The sequence below is a fragment of the Loxodonta africana genome, chromosome 6 (assembly GCF_030014295.1).
Source record: "Loxodonta africana isolate mLoxAfr1 chromosome 6, mLoxAfr1.hap2, whole genome shotgun sequence".
Classification (NCBI taxonomy): Eukaryota; Metazoa; Chordata; class Mammalia; order Proboscidea; family Elephantidae; genus Loxodonta; species Loxodonta africana.
Window position 1 is genome coordinate 48,834,526 of NC_087347.1, and position 24,862 is coordinate 48,859,387.

Here is a 24,862-nt window from a genome sequence, read left to right on the forward strand (position 1 = left end):
CACCATAGCTCTCCTCGTTCTCTGTCAGGTTCTTATTCCATTCGGTGCTTGATCAAGTTCTTCATCCCTTCATTTGATACTTAGGGTTACAGAACTGACATTTGTATCTGTTTTACTTAGTTTTTTGGGTCTTTGCTACAGAGGGACGGTATGGTGCTTCTGTCCGTAGTGCCCTGGTGGATCCTCCAAGAATTAAAAACTTTTTTAATAGCTGCTTTTCCAAACAATACTCCAGCCTTTTTGCCAGACTAGTTTTTAAATGTGATGGTTTTCATGGTAAAAGACTGTTTTTAATGAAAAATAAAAATAGCCAGAACAATGTCTTAGATTAACACGTTATCTCTTTTTTTTATACACCTCTTCAACTACATCAAAACAATCTCAAAATCCAGAGTAAAAATAGTGTTTTACCTTTTATGAGAGGGCTAAATAGAGAAAGAAAAATAAAATGAGAGGAAAAGAGAGAAAATGGGAAAGCAGAAAAAAAGGGAGGGACCTTAAAAAATTCCAGGTATGTTTTTAAGGGATGCTATTGAATTTTTTTTTTTTTTTTTTTTTTATTGGAGCCCTGGTGATGTAGTGCTTAAGAGCTCACCTGCTAACCAAAAAATTGGCAGTTTGAATCCACCCACTGCTCCTTGGAAATCCTAGGGGACAGTTCTACTCTGTCCTGTAGGGTTGCTATGCGTCAGAATCAACTTGACAAAACAGGTTTTTTGGTACCTGCTACTGGGAGTTCCTGGGTAGCGTAAATGGTTATCATTCTCAGCTGCTAATCGAATGATTAGAAGTTCAAATCCATCCAGAGGTACCTTGGAAGAAAGACCTGGCTATCTACTTTTGAAAAATCAGCCATCAAGAAAACTCTATAGAGCACAGTTCTACTCTAACATACATGGGGTTACCATGAGTTGGAATCCACTCAATGGCAACTGGCTATTGGTCTGCTACTGGAACATTATCTACTTATAGGCATCTGGGAGGTGTATACAGGCTTCAGCTTTCAATGGGACATGGAGCCTCCTCAAATATTGACTAGTTCAAGCATTGCTAAACCACCATGACAGTAGCGGCACTTGTGCCCTAATTACAAATCTTATCAGCCATATATAAATGATCTTCTCTGCTTTTAGCATTACTTAAGATAGGCTTAGCAGAGCCCTGACAATGCTAAGAATAAGCAAGGAAAGCTGTATCAGAAAATAAGTAAAAGGAAAAAGACAGGGCAATATTTCTCTGCTTTTAAATAGGATTTTTACTTTTGCGTTTGGATGGTAATGCTGTTTAACACTGATCTAAAATCACTTCTCACAATTCTTACCAAAACAACAGGCATGACGCTCTCCTTCCAGTTTTATTTAGAAAATGAAATTAATACAAGTTTAAATTAAATAAATTTAAATTAATATAATTTATTATATGTTTCTGGCAATTTTACATGATAAGATAACCACCTGGGCTGAAATACAAAAAAGATTGCCTTGACCTTATTTGTGTGTTGCTCATTTATTTTCACACGAGCACATTAGCTGCAACTGACCTGTAACCTTGAACATATTCTCTCTGTTACAGCTCAAAACATTTGACAGCACCCAGTGGACAAAGACGAGCAAAGCTTGTGATTGAGGAATTCCCCCTAACCTATGAGACACAAACAAATGAGATTGCAAACGAACTGACAGAAAAGGTATTTCCTCAAAAGATATACATTTTTTGTGGGATACTAAGAAATGTTTGGTCTTTCTTCTTCGTCAGTTTCCTTTCTTTAAACAGAGTAGTGATACATGACTTACTGTACCAGAACTTAAAACATATTGAAGCACTTGTACGAAATTGTGCAGTTAATAACAGAAATATGGGCCAATAAAACAGAATAGAGATACCAGAAATAAATTTAAACACAATAAGAAGTTAAATAACAAACCAGATGAAATAAAATGGAGGAACAATGATTACTTAATAAATGCTGCAGGAAAATGGGCAATTGTTCTATAGAAACTAGACTTCACACCATATAACTCAGTACAATTCTGATGAGACAAAGAGGTAAATTTGTAGAAGTATAAAACATCTTGAAGAAAATGGATGAATAGACATGTTCAGTCGCGAGTAGATTGAGTTTGAGTATATGAATATAACTTGTGTACTGCGAAAGTTAAGAAAACTAACTTTAAAAAAACACAAGAAATCAAAGGGGGAAAGATAATGTGCAACAAATGTATCCTTTGGAGATTCATTTTCAGAATATATAGGGAATGAATACAAATCCATGGAGATGATGTCCAGTCTTCAACGGGCAAAGTCCATGGACAGCAAATACAAAAGGAATCATAAGTAATAAAGAGACATTTGCAAAAGTTTCAACCTAACTAATAATTTTTAATGTAGGTAGAAATATCTATGAATTAACATCTCACCACTCTTAAAAAGGAAAATTAGATAAAAATTATTAAATCTAATATTGGCAGAACTTTAAGAAAACAGTTAACAATCATATATTGCAACTGACATTGTAATAAACTAGTACAGTTTTTCTGAATCATAAGTCCAATTTTACTTTTTGTCCTTGTCATCTCCTCTTTGGGAATCTATTCTGAGAAGGTAGATGAAAAGGGAAAAAGTCATTTTTACACAAAGATATCTTAGTCAACATTGAGTAATGGAGCCAAATTCTCAATAATTGGAAGACTGATAAGATGACAGTGACATAGCTATACAATGGAATATTTTCTGGGCACTAAATATGACAACTGTATTGACTATGTCGAGATAGAAAAGTATATACAATATAACTTAATTGGAACTTAAAAGAAAAATTAAACACTATGTGCGGGTTGATTTAAACCAAGAAAAAAAATTGTACAGTCACAAGTATTCTAAATTGATAGGAATTTATGTGAAAGTTTTTTTTTTAAATTGGCGTATTTGTAAGGTTTTAGCTTTTATTTAAATAATAAAGCCAAAAAACAAAGGCACATCTTTTTAATTAAGAAAGCATGAAACTTGTTCACTCCTTCTGTGGTTATTACCAAGCTTTAAATGACCACAGCATAAGATTATCTATGGTTTGTATATAGCCAGTTATAGCTTCTAATGATATTTCCCATTTACATATAAAGTCACCATTCAGTCAGATATTTCAGCAACAGTCTTTGAGGTTAGGTTTTTATAAACTGTTCACTACTACTATTTACAAACTGCTCACTACTACTATTCTGGTAAATTAAAAAATTTTTTTTCTAGGAATAAATCCACTCAGAAAGTTTCTTTTGAAAACAAAAATATAACTATTAATTTAGTCTTAATAGGTGATCATCAGAGCCCTTGTTTTGCATCTGACTTCCTGGACACAGTTAAAGATCTATTTAAACAGGAAAGTACTATTATTTCAGCAATTAGAGTAAGGAGTTATTTCATGAAGCAAAAAGCTTCAGGAAACAGTACGTGAAATATTTGAACATTGCCCTGTATATGAGCAAGAGCAGTAGATGAATGCCAAATATTATTCCTGAACAGTTGCCTTGTATAAAGAGTTGATTGTTGAGCAGTTAGATTCTAAGCCAAGTTTTAACATTATACCAAAGTTCATTTGATTTTTAAAATTAGGTTCAACAATGTTTTTCTCAGAATTTTAAGAACATTAATCCTCCAACTTAAAACATGGAAAAAAACATTAATACTGTATTTGTTACCAGACCTTTCCAGTAATAGAAAAAAGGCTTCTGTGCTTTTTTTTACCCAAATCAACTGATAAGAGATAGAGAAAGCACTGACCATAAATTCAACTGTTTCCAACACAGAATGCCATGCCTCCTTACCACCTCTCTCACTCTTTCCCAGGACACTTGAGGAAAAGGAAAATTTTTAACCCTGCATGTGCTGCTATTATCTCAATATGTCAGTTTACAGGAGTAAATGATACTGCACCAGTCATAGTCCTTTGTCTTGTCTCCACACACCCATGCCTTCTCCCCTTCTTCTCAAAGTTCTCCTGCTTTTCCTACTCCACCAGGCCCCGGAGCCTTTACTATTGCTGGTCCCCTCTACCCTACTCTCTCTACTCTTCATCATTCTGTGCCCCATTTCTCCATCCTCCCACCCCGCCTTCCTTTCTTTTTCTCTTCCCTTTGCCTTCATTTTTTATTTGTTATAACAGGCAGAGAAGATGGAAGGCACATGGATTCAATGTCTTGAGTTTGGCTTCAATGTCTTCAACTTAAAACTAGCTTTCCTAGTTTACCTAAGGAGTGAATGGAAAGAGAAAAAGAATAAACTAAACACCACAGCTTTTTACTCATCAGTTTACACAATTTGTCTGAAGCTTTTCTTCCTTCTCAGTGTTTTCTCGAAAATTTGCTGGAAATGGCCAAGCCAGAAAGATAACTTTTCAGGAAACATCCCTTAGCAATGTGAATGGTATCATATTTGTTTTGCCAGGCTCCTTTAAGTTTTAAGATCTGGCAGGGCAGTGGATACATCTGCTTTTATTTGGAGTCCATCCACAGAGCATTTGACTACAATACTGTGCTCTTTGAATGGACTTCCATGGAGCTGTGGAAACAAGAGAACCTATCCCATCACACTACGGTGCCATTTTTATCTTCCAGAAATACTTTTGCCCACATTCTCCCGCAATAACTATCCATTTCCTTTCTCTATTTTGCAAATGTGGAGTTTGGGATAGGCAATGAGTGGAGAAATGAGAAGAGGAAATCAAGATAGAGAGAGAAAAAGTCCTTGCTGGGCCCCACGGGTATGCTGGTGAACTGGCTCTCCAAAGGGAGGAGGGGACCACTGATTTATAGCATTTCCTGTTTTCTATGGTGTAAATACACCCTTCATGGCCAATTTCAAGTTATCTGCGTGATTTGACTGAGCATGGAGTTGGGGGGGGATGTGCAAAATGGGCTCTCAGAAGCCTGTACAAACGGCTCCAGCCCTCCACGGCCTTGTCTATGGCCCTCTCACCTCCCTGAGTACACACTCTCACCTTTCCTCCCTAGTGCACTCTACCTTCTCTACCCTACACTCCCCTCTGAAACCAACCAAACTATCTAAAATACAGCTAGAAAATTCAATGTGTTTACCAGTGTTAACAGAAAACCAGATGAACCAAACCATTACTCAGAGATCACAGACTGGGAATTCATGGGCCAAATCCTGTTCGCGGACATTCTTTAGCACTCATAGTGTTTTTAATGATTTAGAGCAAATATTTATAACTCGGAAATTTCACATAAAAAGACAGATTTCCAGCTTCTCTCTAAAATAGAAATATCTGGAAATGTCAGGCCTGTGTTCACATTATCATCAGCTGAAGTGGATTACACTTGTCCCTTTTGGATGGTTCTGCCCCAATTCTTCCTTTTTTGTTCCGTTTTATTTCTAACTGTGGAAGTTTGCATTTGCAAGCTCTGTCATAAACTCTTTCTTCCTCTCCTGGTAATATTTATTCATTTAAAACAGTGACCATATAAAAGACTTTGTTATTTCTTCATTTTAACTTACCAAACAAGTACTTAGAGAGAGCCTTCTAGGTACAGAACACTGCAATACAAAGATGAATAAGACACAGTTCTTGCCAATCAAAGAATTGCCAGTTTAACACAGGAGAAAGACATGGACACAAATAGAACAAAGACATGAGGCCAAAGCAAAGCACAGGAAAAGTGCTGAGCATGAAAATAACCCTGCTAAAGGTACCAAGGGAAACCCTGGTGGCATAGTGGTTAAGTGCTACAGGTGCTACCCAAGAGGTTGGCAATTCGAATATGCCAGGCACTCCTTGGAAACTCTATCGGGCAGTTCTACTCTGTCCTATAGGGTCGCTATGAGTTGGAATCGACTAGACGACAATGGGTTTAAAGGTACCAAATTATTTCACTGGCATTATGTCATGTGCTTCTGAATCCTATTCTTTAACCCATGAGATTGAATCTAATGATGTGAATTTGGCCCAGATAGGAGACAATAGCCTCAAGATGTAAGCAGGTCAGATTTGTCAAGAATTAGTCTTTTAACATTTTTCTTTACCCATATGTATTAAGCAAAAAATGTGCGTTTTTTGCTTCCTAATGAATAAATTTCTTCTTTATCAGTGAAGATGTATTTGGTAATATTATTCTTGGGAATTTCTTGGGACAGTTTTAAACTTTGCTTCAACAAAAATGAGACCATTGTTAACTGAAATCGTGCTATCAAATTATTTGTTTTTCCCAAATGGTAGCCTTTCAGAGAAAAATATGATTCCTATTTTCACAATTTCTAAAGTGTATTCATAATTTGTAAATTGTTTGGAGAAGGCATGATGATGTGACTTGGTCATAGCAGTAGTACTATACTACCAACTAAACCGATTGCTGTCGAGATTCCAACTCATGGTGATCCCATGTGTGTCAGAGTAGAGCTATGCTCCAGAGGGTTTCCAATGGCTAAATTTTTAGAAGTAGATCACCAGGTCTTCCTTCTGAGATGCTTCTGGGTGAACTTGAGCCACCAACCTTTTGGTTAGCAGTTGAGCATGTTAATGGTTTACACCTCCCAGGGACTCCAGTGCTATACTGTTGTTATTGTTGTATGACATAGAGTCAATTCTAACTCACAACTACCCCACCTGACAGAGTAGAACTGCCCCATAGGGTTTCCTAGGCTATAATCTTTACAAGAGCAAATCACCAGGTTTTTTCTTCCATGGAGCTGCTGGTGGGTTTGAACCACTGACCTTTCGTTTAGCAGCTGAGTGTTTAACGGTTGCACCACCAGGGATGCTATACTAGGGGTTTTAATTACTTTATGAGTGGTCTTTAGTTATTGGTCAAGTTACTCCTTCTATTGGATTTCCTTAATAAGCCTAACAGTTAATCGATAAAACAATGTAAATAAAATTTACATTTTGTTCTCCCATCTCTTTTTAAACCTCAGATTAACGTAACTGCTAAAAGAGGAATGAAGTTTGTTGGATTCATATCACAGCATTGTCCACCGTCTAATTTCTGCAATGGAGCCAACCTTGATGGAGATTCAGAATCAGAACCAACACTACCTATGACACACGGTTCACATGAAAACTGTAGAAGTTGGAATGAAGGAATGTTACATGGACAATCATTTGAAAGTGGACTTGAAGAAGAACTTCATCATGAAAGTAGACAGTCTCAAATGGGACAAGATTGCAGCTCCGGTTTCTCTAAACCAAGAAAAGGAGAAGGTAATAGACAAGATGAGTAGAATTAAAATATATTACTAGTTTAAATTTAGCAAAATAAGTTTTTAAGGATTTTCTTAAGAAATATGTGGCAAAGTAAATTTCTAGATTATAAAGAAAGACTAAATGAACTAATATAAAATTGTCATAAATTTATAAAATCAATGCAACCAGGAATAAGATAGGGCAGTTTTCAGACAGTCTTCTCTGGCATGGTTTTATAATGCCACCCACATGACTAACTTTGTATTGAATATTTTTTTCCATTTAGTCATCCACTAACTTGTAAAATGGAGGCTGTACATGTGTACCAAAGAAGTGATTCTGTAGAGAAAGCTGTTCTCGTTTAGGTTTGTCCCTATAAACAGTGTATGAGAATTTTAGTTTGGGCCTTTCCCATTTCATGAATGGTTTTCAGCTTTGAAGTTAGTTGGCTTTCTTTGATCATCAATTAGAATATGAAAATTATTCCATCATGATGAAATAATTTATATCACAATAGTGCTTTTTTTAGTGCCAGCAGCCTAAAATAACTTTAAACAATAGTTGTTTTCTTTTTTTCTGTTTTGCCAACAAGGAAGTCTTCTCAAGAAATTGAGAGTATTGTATTTGTATATTTTAGACTTCAATTTTTTTATACCTTTATTGGCATGCTGAAGAACAAACTATCAGAGAACATCAAAGTCTGTGTATGCCTTAGAGTTAAGAGCATGGGCTCTGGAGTCAGACTGCCTCAATTTCTTTTTAATAAGGGGGTAATAGTAGGACCTCCCTCACGGCATTGTTGTGAGAAATAAATGAGAGCTGTCTACAAAGTCTTTAGCCCAGTTCCTGGCACAAAGTAAGCTCTGTATTGGGTTAGTTAACACTTTGATCAGTGTTGATGCTGCGGGGCTGGGGGGTGGTAGGAGAGGTACATAATGGTGTCATAGGCTTTCTGGATTATGGTGAGATGTGTTCAACATCCATGCATGGCACAGATCCATTCCAACCACAGTAAACTTAAGTAAACTTAATCTCTCAAGAAAGAGCCAGGAACATTTACAAACTCATCATCTCACCAAAACCACCACCCTGCCATTTTTCACCAGTTCCCTAACAATTTTCCTACAACATAAAGAACATAGGGACATAAAAGTGAGCAAGGGTTGTTGGAGCCACAGTCAGAAAGCTACTCAACATCTTCCACCCACTACTACCTTTAAACTCTATGCTGGTTCCCACCCTGACTTTGACAAAATCTGTTGGCTATTTCAAGTCCTTTCAGTCCTTAATCCAATATACTACTTAATTTAATTGTTGATCTTTAGATTTCATTTTCTAAATAGTTTTATTTTTGAATTACATACTTCTTAATAAATTTTCTATGGCTGGGGTTCTTAATTTTGGGGTGGTTGTATATGGGGATGGTGCACAAAAGACTTCTTGGAGAATCTGATAAAATCAGAGATTCACCTAGAAAAATACACATAACACACACACACACACCCCAAATACTTTTGTCTGTAATATCAGTAGTCTCAGACTTCCTAAGACACAGCAGGGGCCCAAGTTAAGAATTTGGCAATTTCTAGTAAAATAGAAGATATTGATGCCCCAGCAATTCCACATCTGAGTATGTGTTCTAGAGTCACTTTCAAACATGTGTCCAAGGAGACATAAAAAATGTTAATTACAGCATTGTTTGTAATAACAAAAAATTGGAAATAATATATTTGTCCATCAACAGGAGAATTAGATAAACCAAAATACTATGTAGCAGTTAAAATAAATTAGATCTATATGCATTAACTTAGTTACATTTCAAAAGCACAAAAGCAATTCGTAGATTGATATGTACAGTGTGATACCGTTTAAATAAAGTTTTAAAAACTGAAAGACATTATATGTTATTTTAGAGGTATAAAACGTGTACTAAAAGAATAAAAGCTTGTATGAGAATGATAAAAACCAAATTCATGATAATAGTTATTTCTGAAAAACGGGATTAGGAAAGACTACATAGTTAGCCTCAGCCCTATCTATTTCTTATTTCTTTAAAAAAAACAGTCTGAAGTAAACATGGCATAATATTAACATTCGATAAAGCTGAGTGGTAGGTGCTTTTATTATTCTCTATACTTGCCCATATGTTTGAAATATCTCATGATTTAAAAAAAAGATTTTAAGAATCTTTGATGGATGAAATTATAATCTCTCTCTCCTCCCCCTTTCTGAATACTTACTCTCAGATAACAACTTGTATGCAGTCTTCAATGTTTTTGATGATGAATCAACTTGCTGGACCTATCAGGAGGGCCTCCTATCAATGAAAGTAACAAGAAAAGGATCTGTCATTTGTACACTTGATGCTGATTGGCTAGAGTTAACTACATTTTATTATAAGCAAGGCTTGTCTTTAATTGATTCCTTTGTTTGCTGGGAAACATCTAAAGGTAGGTTTTATGGTATAATGTATTTATGTCTAAAGAATTTGGACTGCGTCAAGTCAGTGCAAATGTTTTTGTCTCTCATGTTGTATGACTAAAAGGAGAGATATTCCTAAGGAAACAGGTCACGTTACACAACTGTGTAGCTTTAATTTAAAAGTTTAACCAGCCTTGAGAGCAAATGGACACCCAGTGTGTGTTCCAGAGTTATCATGTAATGTTTGCCATTGGGTAGTAACTGTGTGATCAACTAGTAGAATTTTCCAAATAAGATGTATTACAACAGCCCAATACAAGAGGCTGACGATGGCATATACCAGTTCATGTCCAAATATGTTATATTATCCCAATTTTGGACAACACCTACCATTCTTGGCATACGGTAGTTGCTCAACAAATATTTCTTGGTCTTTTTTGATGAGTGGAGACTTCTTCCAACTTTGTCTTTTATAGAAGTAGCAATAGGAAGAGTATGAATTTTAGAATCAGACAAACAAGGGCTTATATCTCATTCCTCTGTTTATTAGCTGTGTAATATTGGAAAATTAGCTAGGCTCACTGAACCTCAGTTTCCTCAACACTAAAAAGGGGATTAAAATACTACCTACCTTATTGTTGTGAGAATTTGAGATCATATGTGTAAAGTGACTCTCATTGTGCCCAGCATACAGTTGGAATTTATTAAGTGTTGGTTCTTTTTCCTGCCACTTGTTATGTGCAGTTCTAGTACTTTTAGCATGGATCCTCTATTTGGAGTTCAGCTTGTGCTTCATAATATTTCTCTCTTTCTCCCTCTCTTCTCTTCCTCTCCAAAGAATCTAAGTTGGAGCCATTTCAAATTTTGGCTTGTGACTAACTGCTGAAGGAAAAATGAAAAATACTCCTCTCACAGCCTCTGTCAGGCATCTCTGCCTTGGGCCTTGCCTGATGCAAATAAAATTAGCTGCAGCAGTTGCCAGCCAGAGGCTGTGTGGGGCTTTTGTTCTTAAAGCCTCAGAAGCTACTCAGAGAACTGGGGGTGAATCTCCCACTCTCAGCTGCCCTGGAATTTCTCATTAGACATTTCACATTGTAGGCCACGCCAAGCCCTAATGAGCCTCTCTGGTCATGAGGTCTGGCAATTGGGTGAGTTGATAGAGACTTTTCTGGGAGTACACAGGGAAGCTGCACAGGGGAAGTTGTGACCAGTGCCTGTGTCACTGTGAGAAGTAAGTCAGAGGAAGCAGGGTGTGCTGGGTTACTTTGTTCTGTGATGTTCGACACCTGACATCTAAAGTACATGGGGACAATGCATATTTTGTTTTTCTTGCTTCTATCCTCTTCCAAAATATTTTCAGAAGTCAGTCCACCACAAGGAATGGGAGCACAAAACCAGACATTGCTCAGAGATTTAAATATAAAAAAAAAAAAATTTTTTTTTTTTTTTTATAGTACTCAACAAATCTCCTTGAAATAAAACACCTTCCTCCAGAAACAGGAAGAGAGAGAAACTTTTTTTTTTAAGTTTTCTGCTTTGGCAGGGCCATGGTGGAAAAGATACAAGGTCTGAGAAAGTTCCTCTTTAATTTCCCCTTCACATCCACTCTCAACAGCTTTTTTCTGCTTCCAAAAGCCCCACAGGAGAGGCACCGGTGGCCCTCTTGCTGTTCGTGCACACGAAGGGTTGTTATTACAATTGCCTCCCTGCACCTGATATTATCCAGCATTGCTGGGCTCCACCACACCAGCCTTCAGCTGGGTTCACTGTGTACTTGAAGGGGGCTTGCACTGCAGGGTAAAATGAATGCAGGAGAGCCTAACTACTGAGATGGCATTAGGGACAGCATTTTATTCTACCAGACTGTGTGGAGATCTAGCGGGGCAGCTAGCTGGCATAGGATGGGATGAGTACCTTTGCCAGCTGGTATAACTCACACACAGACACACCTGAGGTTCTTACATTTCACTCGGGCTACAAATTCCTCCACCAGCTCCAAGGCATAGTCTCTCTTCACCTTAACGTACCTCTTAAGGTTATGTTTTGATTTTTTATTAATTCTTTTCAGATTGCACTTGATACTCATTTCAACCTACTAATCCCTATAAAAATGTTGTGTGGAATTGGTGGAGAAAAGATATCAGAGTGAGGAATGGGGTGGAGTAATGACATTGCAATATGTGTTTATTCATTTCATATATATGTATATGCTGGGCACGAAGTTTACAACGACGAGCAAAATGCATGTCTCCCTATCTTCAGGGAACTAGCCATGTGGCATCAGAAAGCCAGACAGTAACAGGTATCAAAACATATGTGCCTAGTTTCAAAATTGAAAAAAGGTGCCATGACCTCTACTTCTCAGAAATGGTCCTGGTCCCACCATTGGCAGTTTAATGCCAATAATGACACATGGACCAAAAATACTGAAATGGATCATTACCTTTCCTCACATTTACAGGAATGTCACTGTCGTATCTAGGCAAAATGAATGTGTAAGATCACAAATCTAGACAAGTAAACAATTCCCTAGCAATCCTTTAAGCCTGTGTTTCTCAAACCAAGGTTCAGGTACCCTAGGGATATGCAACTGGTACCAGGGAGTGCACAAGGCCACAGGACAAACCTCTTCCTAGAGTATCAATATACTTGAAGATTTGATGTGGGGAGGAAGGAGAACATTACTTCTCTACATAAGACAAGTATATTTGAAAAGAATGCAAAGTTGGATTTTTAAGATGGAACATTAGACTTTAAAGAAACCTTATGCTTGCCTTGAATTTCTTCATGCTGTACCTGGAGACCATCCCTCCAGGATACAAGTGCACTCTCCTTGGCTATTAATTAGTGGTATTTAATTTAAAAAAAAATTTTTTTTTTTGAGAAGCAGTTTTAGGGTAAGCCAGTGCTTCACCACTTTTTCATATCAAGTCACAGATAGGAAATGATCATCTGTAGGACACACTGGTATAAGTGGATGAAGCTGCTGTGGGCAGGAAGGGGCACGTCCTTGTGTCTTGGCACACCTGTAATCCATTCTCAACACACTAGTGGGTCAAGGTACACTGGTTGGAAAGCTCTGGGTTATGTAATGTGAAGAGGTGATTCAACCTGGGGGACAGTTATAATTACTCAGAATTACCACCTCACCTCATTACCTCGAAGATTGAACATGCTGAGCGCCCAGATGAACCATTTTCCCGTGAGGCCTTTCCCTGCCACCCTCCCTAGCTGCCACTTCCGTTAGAAAGAAGGTCTTCTGAGATATAAGAACTTCTTTCTGTGTGTCATTCCTCAAGTGGCTCTGGGGACTGTCATGAACCCTAATAAAGTCAGTCAGGGGTTCTGGGGAGCTCTAGAGTGAGAAGCAAGGACTTCTGCTTTTAACTGAGGTGTTTTATGTATATATATGTGCTTATCTTATTTGTACAGTTATGTGCTTATTTTTTTATGTGTTTATCTTATGTGTACAGTTGAAAAGAACACAAATGTTCAAGATATAGAGCATTCCCAGCATCCCAGGAGGCCTACTTCATGCCCTTTCTCAGTCGATATCCGCCCAACACAGTGATAAGCACTATTCTGACTTAAATCACCATAGATTAGTTTTTGCCGTACGTACTCCTTTCACTTGTGTCTGACTTCTTTTGTTCAACATATTATCTCTGAAATCCATTCAAGTTGTTGCATGTAGCTGTCTTTCTTTTTTATCCTTGTATAGTATTCTATTGTATGATTCTTCCACACTTTCATTCTTTTAAATCAAAACAAGTTTAGAAGTCCTAGGGAACCCCAGTGATAAGAGCATGAAAGCAGACACAGAGCCAGAAAACCCATTGTTTTCACATTATGTAATCCCAAAGTAAATAAGAGGTACATTATAGTTAACTACATAATTATCACAGGATATAGTTATTTTTCAGATTTATACTTTCCATTCTAAAATAGGACTTGAGGCTTATGCAATTTTGAAGATGGCCTAGTAATACCCTAAACTTAAAATCAGAAACAGATTTGATTGACTGGTCCCTTTGGTGTAGCAGTGGACAAGTACATTGAATGGAAATGGGATGTATTCTATATTTAGAAAACCAATTGCAACTAGTAAATCAAACTTGACTAGGTTCTTGAGAACCACTTTGAACAATGTAAATTCCTCATGGTATTCAGCCCTGACCATGAGTGATATAAAAAGAAAAATGTGTATATATTTTCTCTTAAAGTTTATGGTCTGTTAATAAAAATTAAAACTGAAACTTACATTGAAATTACTTTTGTCTTTTTTTCTTTAAGCTTAAGAGATCACTGGAAAACTTTGTGGGCCTTTGTTATTTAGAGAACTGCCAACCAGGAAAACTTTGATGTGACATTGTGCTATATAAAAACCAAGATGTTTAACCAGCACATGACCATGAAAAAGCTGTCTACTGTTGCAAAATAGGAAACAAAAGAACTTCCATAAAATCAATTCTTCCATAAAATCAGTTTAGTTTTGGCCAGCTGGTTATTGTCAACTATTCAAGAAACAAGTCAGAGAGGCCCTCCCTTAAAACTTCCTTCCCAGCAGGAATTCTTCTGACAATGACTTCTGTTTAGGGTTTTCCTGTCACCATTCTTTGTTAAAGCATCATTGAAGTAAAGAGTTGTTTTGTGTTTACATATTTTGAAGTATTCTTACCTCATATTAATTTTAATATCATACCTCTCATCGCAAGCATTAGCATTTTTATGTTGTTTCTCCTAATAATATAATTATGTACACACTACATATAGATCAGAAACTAAAACTTGATTTCAAGGTGAAGGTCATTTTCAGATGCTTTTGAGGTTTAGGAAATTCACTTGCTTCCCACTGTCTGTATCATACTTTTTATCCTGTTTTTGTTATTGTAGTTTTCATGTTTGTGGTTTGTTTTTAATTCAGTTAGTATAAAACTGTTTTGACCTTTGCAAAAATAAAGTTAACTTTCAAAGAGGAGGAGGATGTTAGTGATTCAGCCAGAACAAGTGTTTATTAATTGATATGTTTTTCTTTCCACTTCCTACTAGGGTTATTTAAGGATTTAGATGGTTTTAAGAGACACTGGCAGGAGCCCTGGTGGCTCAGTGATTAAGTGCTCGGCTGCTAACCAAAAAGCTGGTGGTTTGGACCTGCCAGCCTTTCCGTGGGAGAAAGACGTGGCAGTCTGCTTGTGTAAAGACTTATAGCCTTGAAAACCCTAGGGGGCAGTCCTACGGGGTTGCTATGAGTCAGAATTAACTCGATGACAACAGATTTGGTTTTTGGTTTTTTGGAAGAGACACGGAGTATTTACAACTCTTCTGAATTATATCTTTTTCCTCACAGGGGATCATTTGCCCAAATCTTTGGAAGGATTATTTATCTATGAAGAAGAAAGTTCTGAAGTTCCAGGCTCTAGTAAGAAAGGGAATGATGCCATCGTAGTAGAACAATGGACCATTATTGAGGTGAACCGCAGTTTTCTGACAATTTAGCTTTATTTTTAGTTTTATATGTTAAAGATCTTCATTGCCTAGCATATGCAGTACGCTTAAACACATGTTTATTAGGTACTTGGAGTTTTGTCACAAATGCATGAGCAAACATCTTTCAGAATTGTGAAAGGGTGATTTGCTTTACTGGATGTTAAACTTTTTTATAAGATAGCAAAATATATATCTGTACATAAAGAGCAGTAGGTTTTCAAAGATTTGGCATTCTAGTCCTAAACAAAGTCTTCTGGTACAGAGAGTCTCTTTAACCAATGCCATGACAACTGGTTGAAAGTGAAAGAAATTCAATCAACTAGTGTTTTATCTCCAAGCAACCAACGTGATGGACTTTTTTTTTTCCTTGAGAATTGACTTTTGAAGGCAAAAATATCCAAAAGAGGTTCTCTCTTTTGCCAGGCTAAATATACTCAGAGGTGACATTGCTGCTAATGTTATGCACTCTGAATTCAGAGGTCACCAAATGGACTGCCCTAGAGGTTTTTTTTTTTTTTCTAGACAGACTGAATTCACATATACTCTGTTGTGTGTATGAGGCCCTCACCTGCAGGCTCTGTCATGGACACTTTTGCCTTTCTTGCCTTAAATAGGTTAGAGAGACAGCACCCATTTTCAAAGGAATTAGAAAACTCACTGAGGGGAAAAAAGAATTTGGGGAAAATATGGTGCTCCAAGTAAAAATCTTCGACTGCAAATGAATAAGCGCAGTGAAAAGACTTTCTATATCTAAGCTCCTCTGCCTTCACTACCCGACTTGTATTCCCCATCCTTGTTCTCTCTTCTCAGACCAGTGTTTCTTAGTGTGGTCTATAAACTACTTGGATCCATATCACCTGGGGAGCTTTTTTTTTAAATGCAGATTCCTGGGTCCCCACATTAAAGTTGAAGAACCATTGCCCTAACAAGACCTAAGGAAGGCCCAAGCATTGAAGAACCCCTCTCCACTCTGATTTTCAGTGTTGCTAACTCAGCTCAGTGGTTAGAAGGCAGCAAGTCGCAGAAAATGAAGCCCAGGAGGACTGCAGCCTGGTGGAATTATACTTAACAGAGAGTAAACTCCTCTTATCGATACACCTGTCACCCTTTATTGTAATTACTTGTGTAACTGGTTGTCTTTGCCATTAGACTATGAGCTCTTATGCTTACTCATGCAGGGCTGTGAAATCAAAACGGATTATGGCCCTCTGCTGCACACTCTGGCTGAGTTCGGATGGCTTCTCACAAGTGTGTTGCCTACACCTGTATTGAGACATGACAGGTAATGGGAAAGTATCTTTTACATTAAAAAAAAAAAAAAACTCAAACCTGATGCCATCAAGCCAATTCCAACTCATAGTGACCCTATAGGACAGAGTAGAGCTTCCCCATAGGGTTCCCAAGGCTTTAATCTTTATGGAAGCAGACTGCCACATCTTTCTCACGAGGAATGGCTGGTGGGTTTGAACCACAGACTTTTTGGTTAGCAGCCTAGTGCTTAACCACTGTGCCACTGGGGATCCCTATCTCTCATTTAATTCTAAACCACAAGTTCGTTAGGTAATTCAATTTAACAAATGCTCATCTAATGTCTGCAAAAAGTATTTCACTGCACTTCTAATCTGATTCCATGGACCTTGGAGATTAGCAAATCCAATCCCCTGACATTAGAGATGTTCAAGCTGTCAAGTCACGTTCCCAAGGGTGTAAGAGTTCATGGTGGCAGAGCCAGAGGGAGAGCAAAGAAGACAGCTTCCAGTGCAGCACTGTCTGCAGCACTCTGAATGCTGCTTCTCCAACCACATATTGCATTATTGCACCTTCTTGCTTCCCACTCAAGATACTGGTTCTACCCTGGAGTGAAGATTGAGTCCATTTAAATCTGCAAATGTAAGATGCGACCCTCCGTAGGGCTCTTATCCAGCTCTACTGCACTGCGTGTGCCAAACTGCCCTCCCCCAGCACATAGCAGGCTTAGGACTGAAGCAGGGACCTAAAGAGGCCAGGATGGGGAAGCACCAGCATTTCTGCCTCCATTCCTCTTCTCCGGTGTGCTGGGTTAGTTTTCCCCTGGCGCACGGACTTATTGTTTCCATTAAAATAAATACCTACAGTAGAAACAAAATGCCAACATTATACAAGTACTGAGTTTTCCTGTTCTTTTTCTTCTTTTACTAATTTTCTTCTTCTCCTGGAAAGGAAAAATTGAGTGGTACTTTTTTTTCGAGAGGCCAATTAAGTGTTTCATGTAAAATGCTTTGCTCTCCCTTGAACCCAGAGACGTTCCTTCTGCCCTCTTTGGCATCCAGAAAATGATTGTCCTGCCTGGGCCGGTGACTACCTGCAGAGGACAGGACAGTACCACCTGGCCCTTCCCTTTGAGCACAGTCAACCACAGTTGAGCATTCTGAGTGATTGTCAGTTTTAGCTAAGGGGAGGCAACTCCCCCTTCCTCAGCCTCACCCACCCTCTTTGCCTTCTCTGGTCTTCCCAGTTCAGCAACTCAGCCCCATCCAGAATTCCTGACATCCCCACAAACTTTAAAAACATTTGATTGATATGGCTTTACAATAAAGCCACACCTTCTTCAGAAGGAGTGAGGGATAAGGGTGAATACAGAGTAAAGATACAGAAGATTGAAAACAAAAAAGGAAGGGTTAGAAGTTAAAAAAAGCTATTAATCTGCTTTTCTTCTCAGAAGTCTATTGTAACTGTTCTCAAAACGTGAGCGGCAATACCCTGAAGCATTATTTCTCAGCTTTTTCTAATCTGGAAACCCTGGTGACGTAGTGGTTAAGTGCTACAGCTGCTAACCAAAGGGTCAGCAGTTCAAATCCTCCAGGCGCTGCTTGGAAACTCCATGGGGCAGTTCTACTCTGTCCTATAGGGTCACTATGAGTCAGAATTGACTCGACGGCACTGGGTTTGGTTTGTTTTTTGGTTTTTCTAATCTGTAAAACACCTGTCAGGTCACGGTACAGCAGCATTTCACAAGATTTGGTCTTCAAACCAGGCAATATGAATCATCTGGGGAGCTGATGAGAATACAAATGTGGGGTCACACCTCCATCAGACAGAGTAAGAAGCTTTGAGAGTAGAACCCATGAATGGACATTTTCACAAGTTCCTGAAGCACACTGAAGTTTGAGGAACTTTGCAGGAAGTCATAAAACAGAAGGGAATTCCTCTTCCTTGTCTTCCTACCCCTCTCCATCGATGCACCGAGCGATTGGTCTATCCCTATCGCACTCTCCCCTCACTCTTAGAACAACTGGTGTATTTGGCCCCCTCATCCCTTTTTGGTGGCTCTTCCAGGTGCCTGTTTTGCTTGTCCTGTTACAGTTAGCCCTTTCCAAAAGTACTCTTGAGTTCTGAACCTTTCATGTTCCTTTTCCTAATGAAAAAACGTATTTAACATTCCTTCCTTTTATTTTCTCAGGGCTTCTGCTTTCATGAGTCTGAATATTTTCTAAAGTGATATGAATGACTGGGCACTGAATTAGAGACTGAGCCATGGGCTTGATGCTGAGCCTTTGCTGAACACAGGGCTGGAGCTCCTTTAACATTTCCTGCTTCTAGCTGGGACTAGTTCGGGAATGAGGACAGGGCTAAGCCAAAGGTGAAAACAAAGGTCCGTCCCAAGTTTATGTGAACGAGGAGGGTGGTGGAGCCTGGGGCCATGCTTGACTTGATCACCTTGCCCTGTGTACAGACTTGCATGTCACTGGCTCTACCCAGTGGTTAGAAGACCTGCTGGCATGAGAATTGGCTGTATATTGGTTTTGGGAGAAGAGCTAGTTAGGGAGGCACCAATACCTCCTGCATCCTTCGTATCTGCCAAGGCATACTAGTCACAGAAGCAGACCTTTCATGTCTTCCTGTGGAGGTTTATCTTTATGTGTAACTAAAATAGCAAAGGGGCTAGTTGCTTGGTTGCGCATTAAACTATTGCCTGTAAGAGTGAAAATCTAGACACAACATAAATGTCTATCAATAGGAGACTAGTTAAATAAATTATGGGCTATCCATACAATAAAATAGTGTGAAGCTGATTTAAAACAAAATGAGATCTATGTATGTACTATGATAGAATTCTTTCTACGATAATTGTTGAGTTTTAAAAGAAAAGCAAGTTTGGGGACAGTATTATAGTACAATCCCTATTTTTTTAAGTTTATACATTTTGAATGTATCTATCCAAATTCTGAAAGACTACATAGAAAATTTTAATAAGTGAATAGCTCTTGGGATTGTGAGTAGGGGAGGGGGAAAGTGAGGACTTCCACTTTGTTTTTTTTCAATAATATTTTATTGTGTTTTCAGTGAAAGTTTACACAGCAAATCAGGTTCCCATTTAACAATTTCTACACAGTTTGTTCAGTGACATTGGTTACCTTTTATACAATGTGTCAACTTTCTCATTACTTCTATTCTGGTTGTTCCGTTTCCAGTAGTCTAGTTTTCCTGGCTTTTTGCTTCTCATCTTTGCTTTAAAATGAGTGTTGACTGTCTGGTCTCATATAGATGATTTTTAAAGGAGCAGAGTATTCATGGGTCTAGTTCTTCTGGTCTCAGGGTAGATGAGGTCATGATTTGTGTAGGCTATTATTCCTGTGAATTAGTTTCTTCTCTTCGTCTTTCATTTCCTTCATTCTGTTTTACTCCAGAAGCATAGAGACCAACGGTTGTATCTTAAATGGCTGCTCACAAGCTTTTAAGACCCCAGGCACTGTTCACCAAACTAGGATGTAGAACATAAACTTAACTTACTATGTTATGCCCACTGACTGAGCTGTCCCACAGAACTACGGTCCTAGGCTCTCAGACCCCATATATTAATCTTGCAAGGTGTTTAATAAATGTTTGTATTTGTGTCACCTATGTGCTTTATTGTATATATGAATATACATGAATGCAGACACTTAACATATATATACATGTGTATAGGTTTTTATAGATACATCTATATACGCCCACACATATACATACCTATATACTTGCATACATATATACACATGTGTCCACATTCCTGTTTTTAAGTTGTTGCACAGTTGTATATGTCCTAGCATTTATCAAAAATGTCCTTTTTTTCTTGCATCATTCTTAGTGACATCATTTACCTTGGTCAAGTTGTGCATACTTCTCCCACATTTGTTGCTATATTTCCCATCCTCAAAAATAACAAGTGTCTACTATCTAGAAAGTGATTTCCCCATTCCCCTAACATATCCAGTGAATGTTGGTTTTAGTATGTATACCTATTTGTGTATTTTTGTAACAGTGAGATCGTACAGTATTTGTCCTTTTGTGATTGACTTATTTCACTCAGCATAATGTCCTCCAGTTTCATCCACATTATATTTTGAGGATTCATCATTATTCTTTATGGCTGCATAGTATTCCATTGTATGCATGTACCACATATTACTTTTCCGTTCATCTGTTGATGGGCACTTAGGTTGTTTCCATCTTTTTGCTGTTGTGAATAGTGCTGCAATGAACATAGGTGTGCATATGTCTGATTATATCTTTAGTATTAGATCTCTACGGTATATACCTAACACTTGGATTTCTGGATTATATGGTAGTTCTATTTCTAGTTTTTTGAGAAAGCACCATACTGTTTTCCATAGCGGTTATACCATTTTACAACCCCACCAGCAGTGGATAAGGGTTCCAATCTCTCCACGGCCTTGCCAACATTTGTTGTTTTCTTCTTTTTTAATCAATGCCATTTTTGCAGAGGTGAGATGCTATCTCATTGTAGCTTTGATTTGCATCTCTCTAATGGCTAATGGTAGGAGCCCTGATGGTACAGTGGTTAAACCTCTCAGCTGCAAATCAAAAGGTCAGCAGTTTGAACCCCCAGCCACTCTGCAAGAGAAAGATATGGCAATCTGCTTCCGTAAAGATTTACAGCCATGGAAACCCTATGGGGCAATTCTAACGTTGCCCTGTAGGGTTGCCTTGAGTTGGAATCAACTCGACAGTAGTCGGTTTGCGTTTTTTTTTTCTTTTTTTTTGGTTAATGGCTAATCAAAGGGGCTTTGGTGGGGCAGTAGTTAAGTGTTTGGCTGCTAAACAAAAGGTAGTCAGTTCGAACTCACCAGCTGCTCTGCAGGAGAAAGATGTGGCAATCTGTTTTCATTAAAACAAAAAAAACCCTGTGGGGCAGTTCTTCTCTGTCCTGTAGTATTGCTATGAGTCAGAATCGACTCAAAGGCACACAACAACAATGGCTAATGATCACGAGCATTTCTTCATAGCCTGTTGGCCACTTGAATGTCCTCTTTGGTGAAGTGTCTGTTCATATCCTTTGCCCATTTTTTAATTAGATTCTTTGTCTTTTTGTTATGGAGTTGTTGAAGTTTTCCATATATTTTAGAGATTAAACCCTTATCAGCTATGTCATTCTCAGTAATTTTTTCCCAGTCTGTAGGTTTTTGGTTTTGTTTTTTTTTTTACTCTTATGATGAGCATAAGTATTTAATTTTTAGGAGGTCCCTGTTATCTAATTTGACTTCTGCTATTCATGCATTAATAGTGTATTTGACATATATATATTTTTTAAATAGATTCTATAGTTCTTTCCCTGTGTTTTCTTCTAAGAAGTTTATAGCTTCAGCTTTAATGTTTAGGTCTTTGATCCATTTTGAGTTAGGTTTTGTGTATGCTGTGAAGTATGGGCCACTTTGTCTTTATACGTGTTTTTATTATTTGGCTTTTTTACAAGGAATATGCGTTTCCTTGTAAGCATATTACCCAGTGCCATCAAGTCGATTCCGACTCATAGTGACCCTATAGGACAGAGTAGATTATGTCTGCTTTTTTTAAAAAAATCAGTTTTGAAAAGGAAAAAATCAATTAATAAAAAGATGTGTAAGCTATGATGGTGTCAGCCCTAAAGGAGCTTAACTTACATGTGTACTGTATAGTTTAGTAAAATAAAATAACCAGGGGCTTGCGTTCTGGTTGGAGTAGGTCAAACTTGTACACTGCGTAATATAGTACACTAACTAATCAAGGGCTAAATAAAGTGCTTTAGTCCCTAGGTTTTGTGTGAGTATTAAAAAGAAGAGAGATTATAGACTGTCAAATTTAGACGGTATCTCCAAATAGTAATGAGACCAACAAGCAGTATCACCATTTAGCAGATCCCCATTTAGGAATCTGCTATTGACTTTAAATGAAGTAGATAGGAGAAAAATGTACTTGGCAGTAATTGCCCTTATACAACAAGCACACTAAAATGCACAGAGCCTACTGTACTTTTTATGCAAGGGGATATTGTACAATATTGATGTTTATTTTGTTTCTTTATATTTTATAAGTTTGGTCCTTCCAAGTACCTGCAATGTAGCCAAAATAGAATGAAAGGTAAAAAGTTCATTTTGTTATCTGGTAACAAGAATTGTTGGTAAAAGTGTTTATCTTCTGCCTTTTTATTCTTGTCCAAATATACTGTCCCCATAACAGTCACATGCAGGTCTTAGCTGCTTCAGTACACACGAAGATAGTAATCACTGTGAGCCATGTCATCATTAAATATAAAGGAAAATATTATATACAGTTCATCTTGGTCAGGGTGTATGAAAAAGCCTGAAAATGTGTAGTCTCCGGTACTAGAAGAACGGTTAAGAGCTCAGGCTTTGGAACTAAACATAGCTCATTTTGATTACAGCTTCACCCATTTACTAGCTGTGCAAATCACCTAACCTCTTTAAGTCTCAGTTTCCTTATCTGGAAAATGGGATAACGATATCAACTTCACTGGGTTGCCATGAAGATTAAGATGGTACATGTAAAGTATCATTGCAGAGCTGGTGCATACTGAGCTAATACATTTGTTATTGTTGTTAGGTGCTATCATGGATTGAACTGTGTTCCCCAAAAATATCTGACAACTTTTGGCTAGGTCATGATTCCCAGTATTGTATGGTTGTCTACCATTTTATCATCTGATGTAATTTCCCTATGTGTTGTAAATCCTATCACTATAATATAATTAGTTGGATTAGTGGCAGTTATATTGATGAGATATACTAGATTAAATAGTGTCTTAAGCCAATCTCTTTCGAGATATAAAAGAGAGAAGCAAGCAGAGAGACATGGGGATCTCATACCGCCAAGAAAGCAGTACCAGGAGCAGAGTGTGTCCTTTGGACCTGAGGTTCCTGCACTGAGATGCTCCCAGACCAAGGGAAGATTGAGGACAAGGACCTTCCTCCAGAGCCGACAGAGACAGAAAGCCTTCCCCGGAGCTGGCACCCTGAATTTGGACTTGTAGCCTACTAGACTGTGAATAAATTTCTTTTTGTTAAAGCCATCCACTTGTGGTATTTCTGTTATAGCAGCACTAGATGACTAAGACATAATTTGGTGCCAAGAGTGGGGTGCTGCTCTAACAGATACCTAAAATATGGAAATGGTTTTGAAACTGTGAATGGATAGAAGACTTGGAAGGGAGAATTGTTGACACCAGAGAAGGTGCAGATGGTGAGAAACAGCAGCAGAGGACTGGCAGTAGCAGCAAACCTGTAGCACCCAAACCAGGAGACCAGCACCACACAGTGCTAGAGCTGACCCCCGGAGTGAGAGAGCTGAGTGCCTGTGCACAGGAGGCTCCTTGGCAGAGTGGGATGCCTCCAGACACTTATCAATGGAGCTACAGAGCTTTGGAACACTTGCCCCAGCAGAGCAGATGCGGGTGTGAAGCCTGAAGAGCCAAGAGGCCAAGAAACCATGAAACAGAAGCTGAAGAGACAAGGAACACTAGAAGCTGAGCTGCCTCAGTCTCAAAAGGTATGGCCATGACCTCTGGGATTTCAAAGGGTGGAGCCATGGTATTTCTAAGGGTGGAGTTGCCACTCAGATGGACTAGGAGAACGGTGCACCTAAAGCTCAGGGAGCAGAGCTGCTGTCTCAGTGCACCTGGAAGGCGGAGCTGAAGCCCAGGACCGAGGGGCCTCCGCTCAGAATCTGGAGAGTGTGGCCAATACTTAGAATCTGGGAGGGCAAGGCCATTGTGTAAATTGTCTCAGAGAACAGAGGATTATTTTCAAAGCCTTGAGGGCTAATGTAATGTTCTGCTGACCTTGTTTGGTGCCTGTTATCCCTTCTTTTCCTCCAGTTTCTCCTATTTATAATGGAAATGTCTAACTTGTGCCTGTTCTGCCAATGTACCTTTGGAAGCAGATAAGTTGTATTCTAGATTTCACAAATGAAGAGGAATTTTTGGATTTTGGACTTGAAGTTAAGACTTTTGCTATGATATTATGGGACGAATATACGTTACATGTGGCAAGGACATGAATTTGGGGGGGGGGCGAAGGGTGAAATGCCATGGATTGAATTGTATCCCCAAAAAATATCTGTCAACAAAAAACCAAAAGAGATCTACATAAATGGAAAAACATACCATGCTCATGGATAGGTAGACTCAACATTGTGAAAATGACAATTCTGCCCAAAGAGATTTACAAATATAATGCAATTCTGATCCAAATACCAACAACGTTCTTTAAAGAGATGGAAAACTTATTATTAACTTTATATGGAAAGGGAAGAGGCCCCGGATAAGGAAAGCACTACTGAAGAAGAATAAAGTAGGAAGACTCGAACTACCTGACTTCAGAACCTACTATACAGCTACAGTAGTCAAAACAGCCTGGTGCTGATACAACAGATACATTGACCAATGGAAGAGAATTGAGAACCCAGATGTAAATCCATCCGCCTATGGCCACCTAATCTTCAACAGGTGCC

At 38.3% G+C, this 24,862-nt stretch overlaps 1 protein-coding gene across 1 annotated transcript in view; it reads left to right on the top strand.

Annotated features, from left to right (window-relative positions):
* Positions 1-24,862, top strand: part of RFTN2 (raftlin family member 2) — a 97,058-nt gene that overhangs the window by 28,353 nt on the left and 43,843 nt on the right. Inside the window, exons 3-7 of the mRNA XM_003406151.4 lie at positions 1,573-1,687; positions 6,922-7,207; positions 9,436-9,639; positions 14,958-15,079; positions 16,276-16,379. Coding sequence (XP_003406199.1) covers positions 1,573-1,687; positions 6,922-7,207; positions 9,436-9,639; positions 14,958-15,079; positions 16,276-16,379 — 831 coding nt within the window. The remainder of the gene's footprint in view (positions 1-1,572; positions 1,688-6,921; positions 7,208-9,435; positions 9,640-14,957; positions 15,080-16,275; positions 16,380-24,862) is intronic.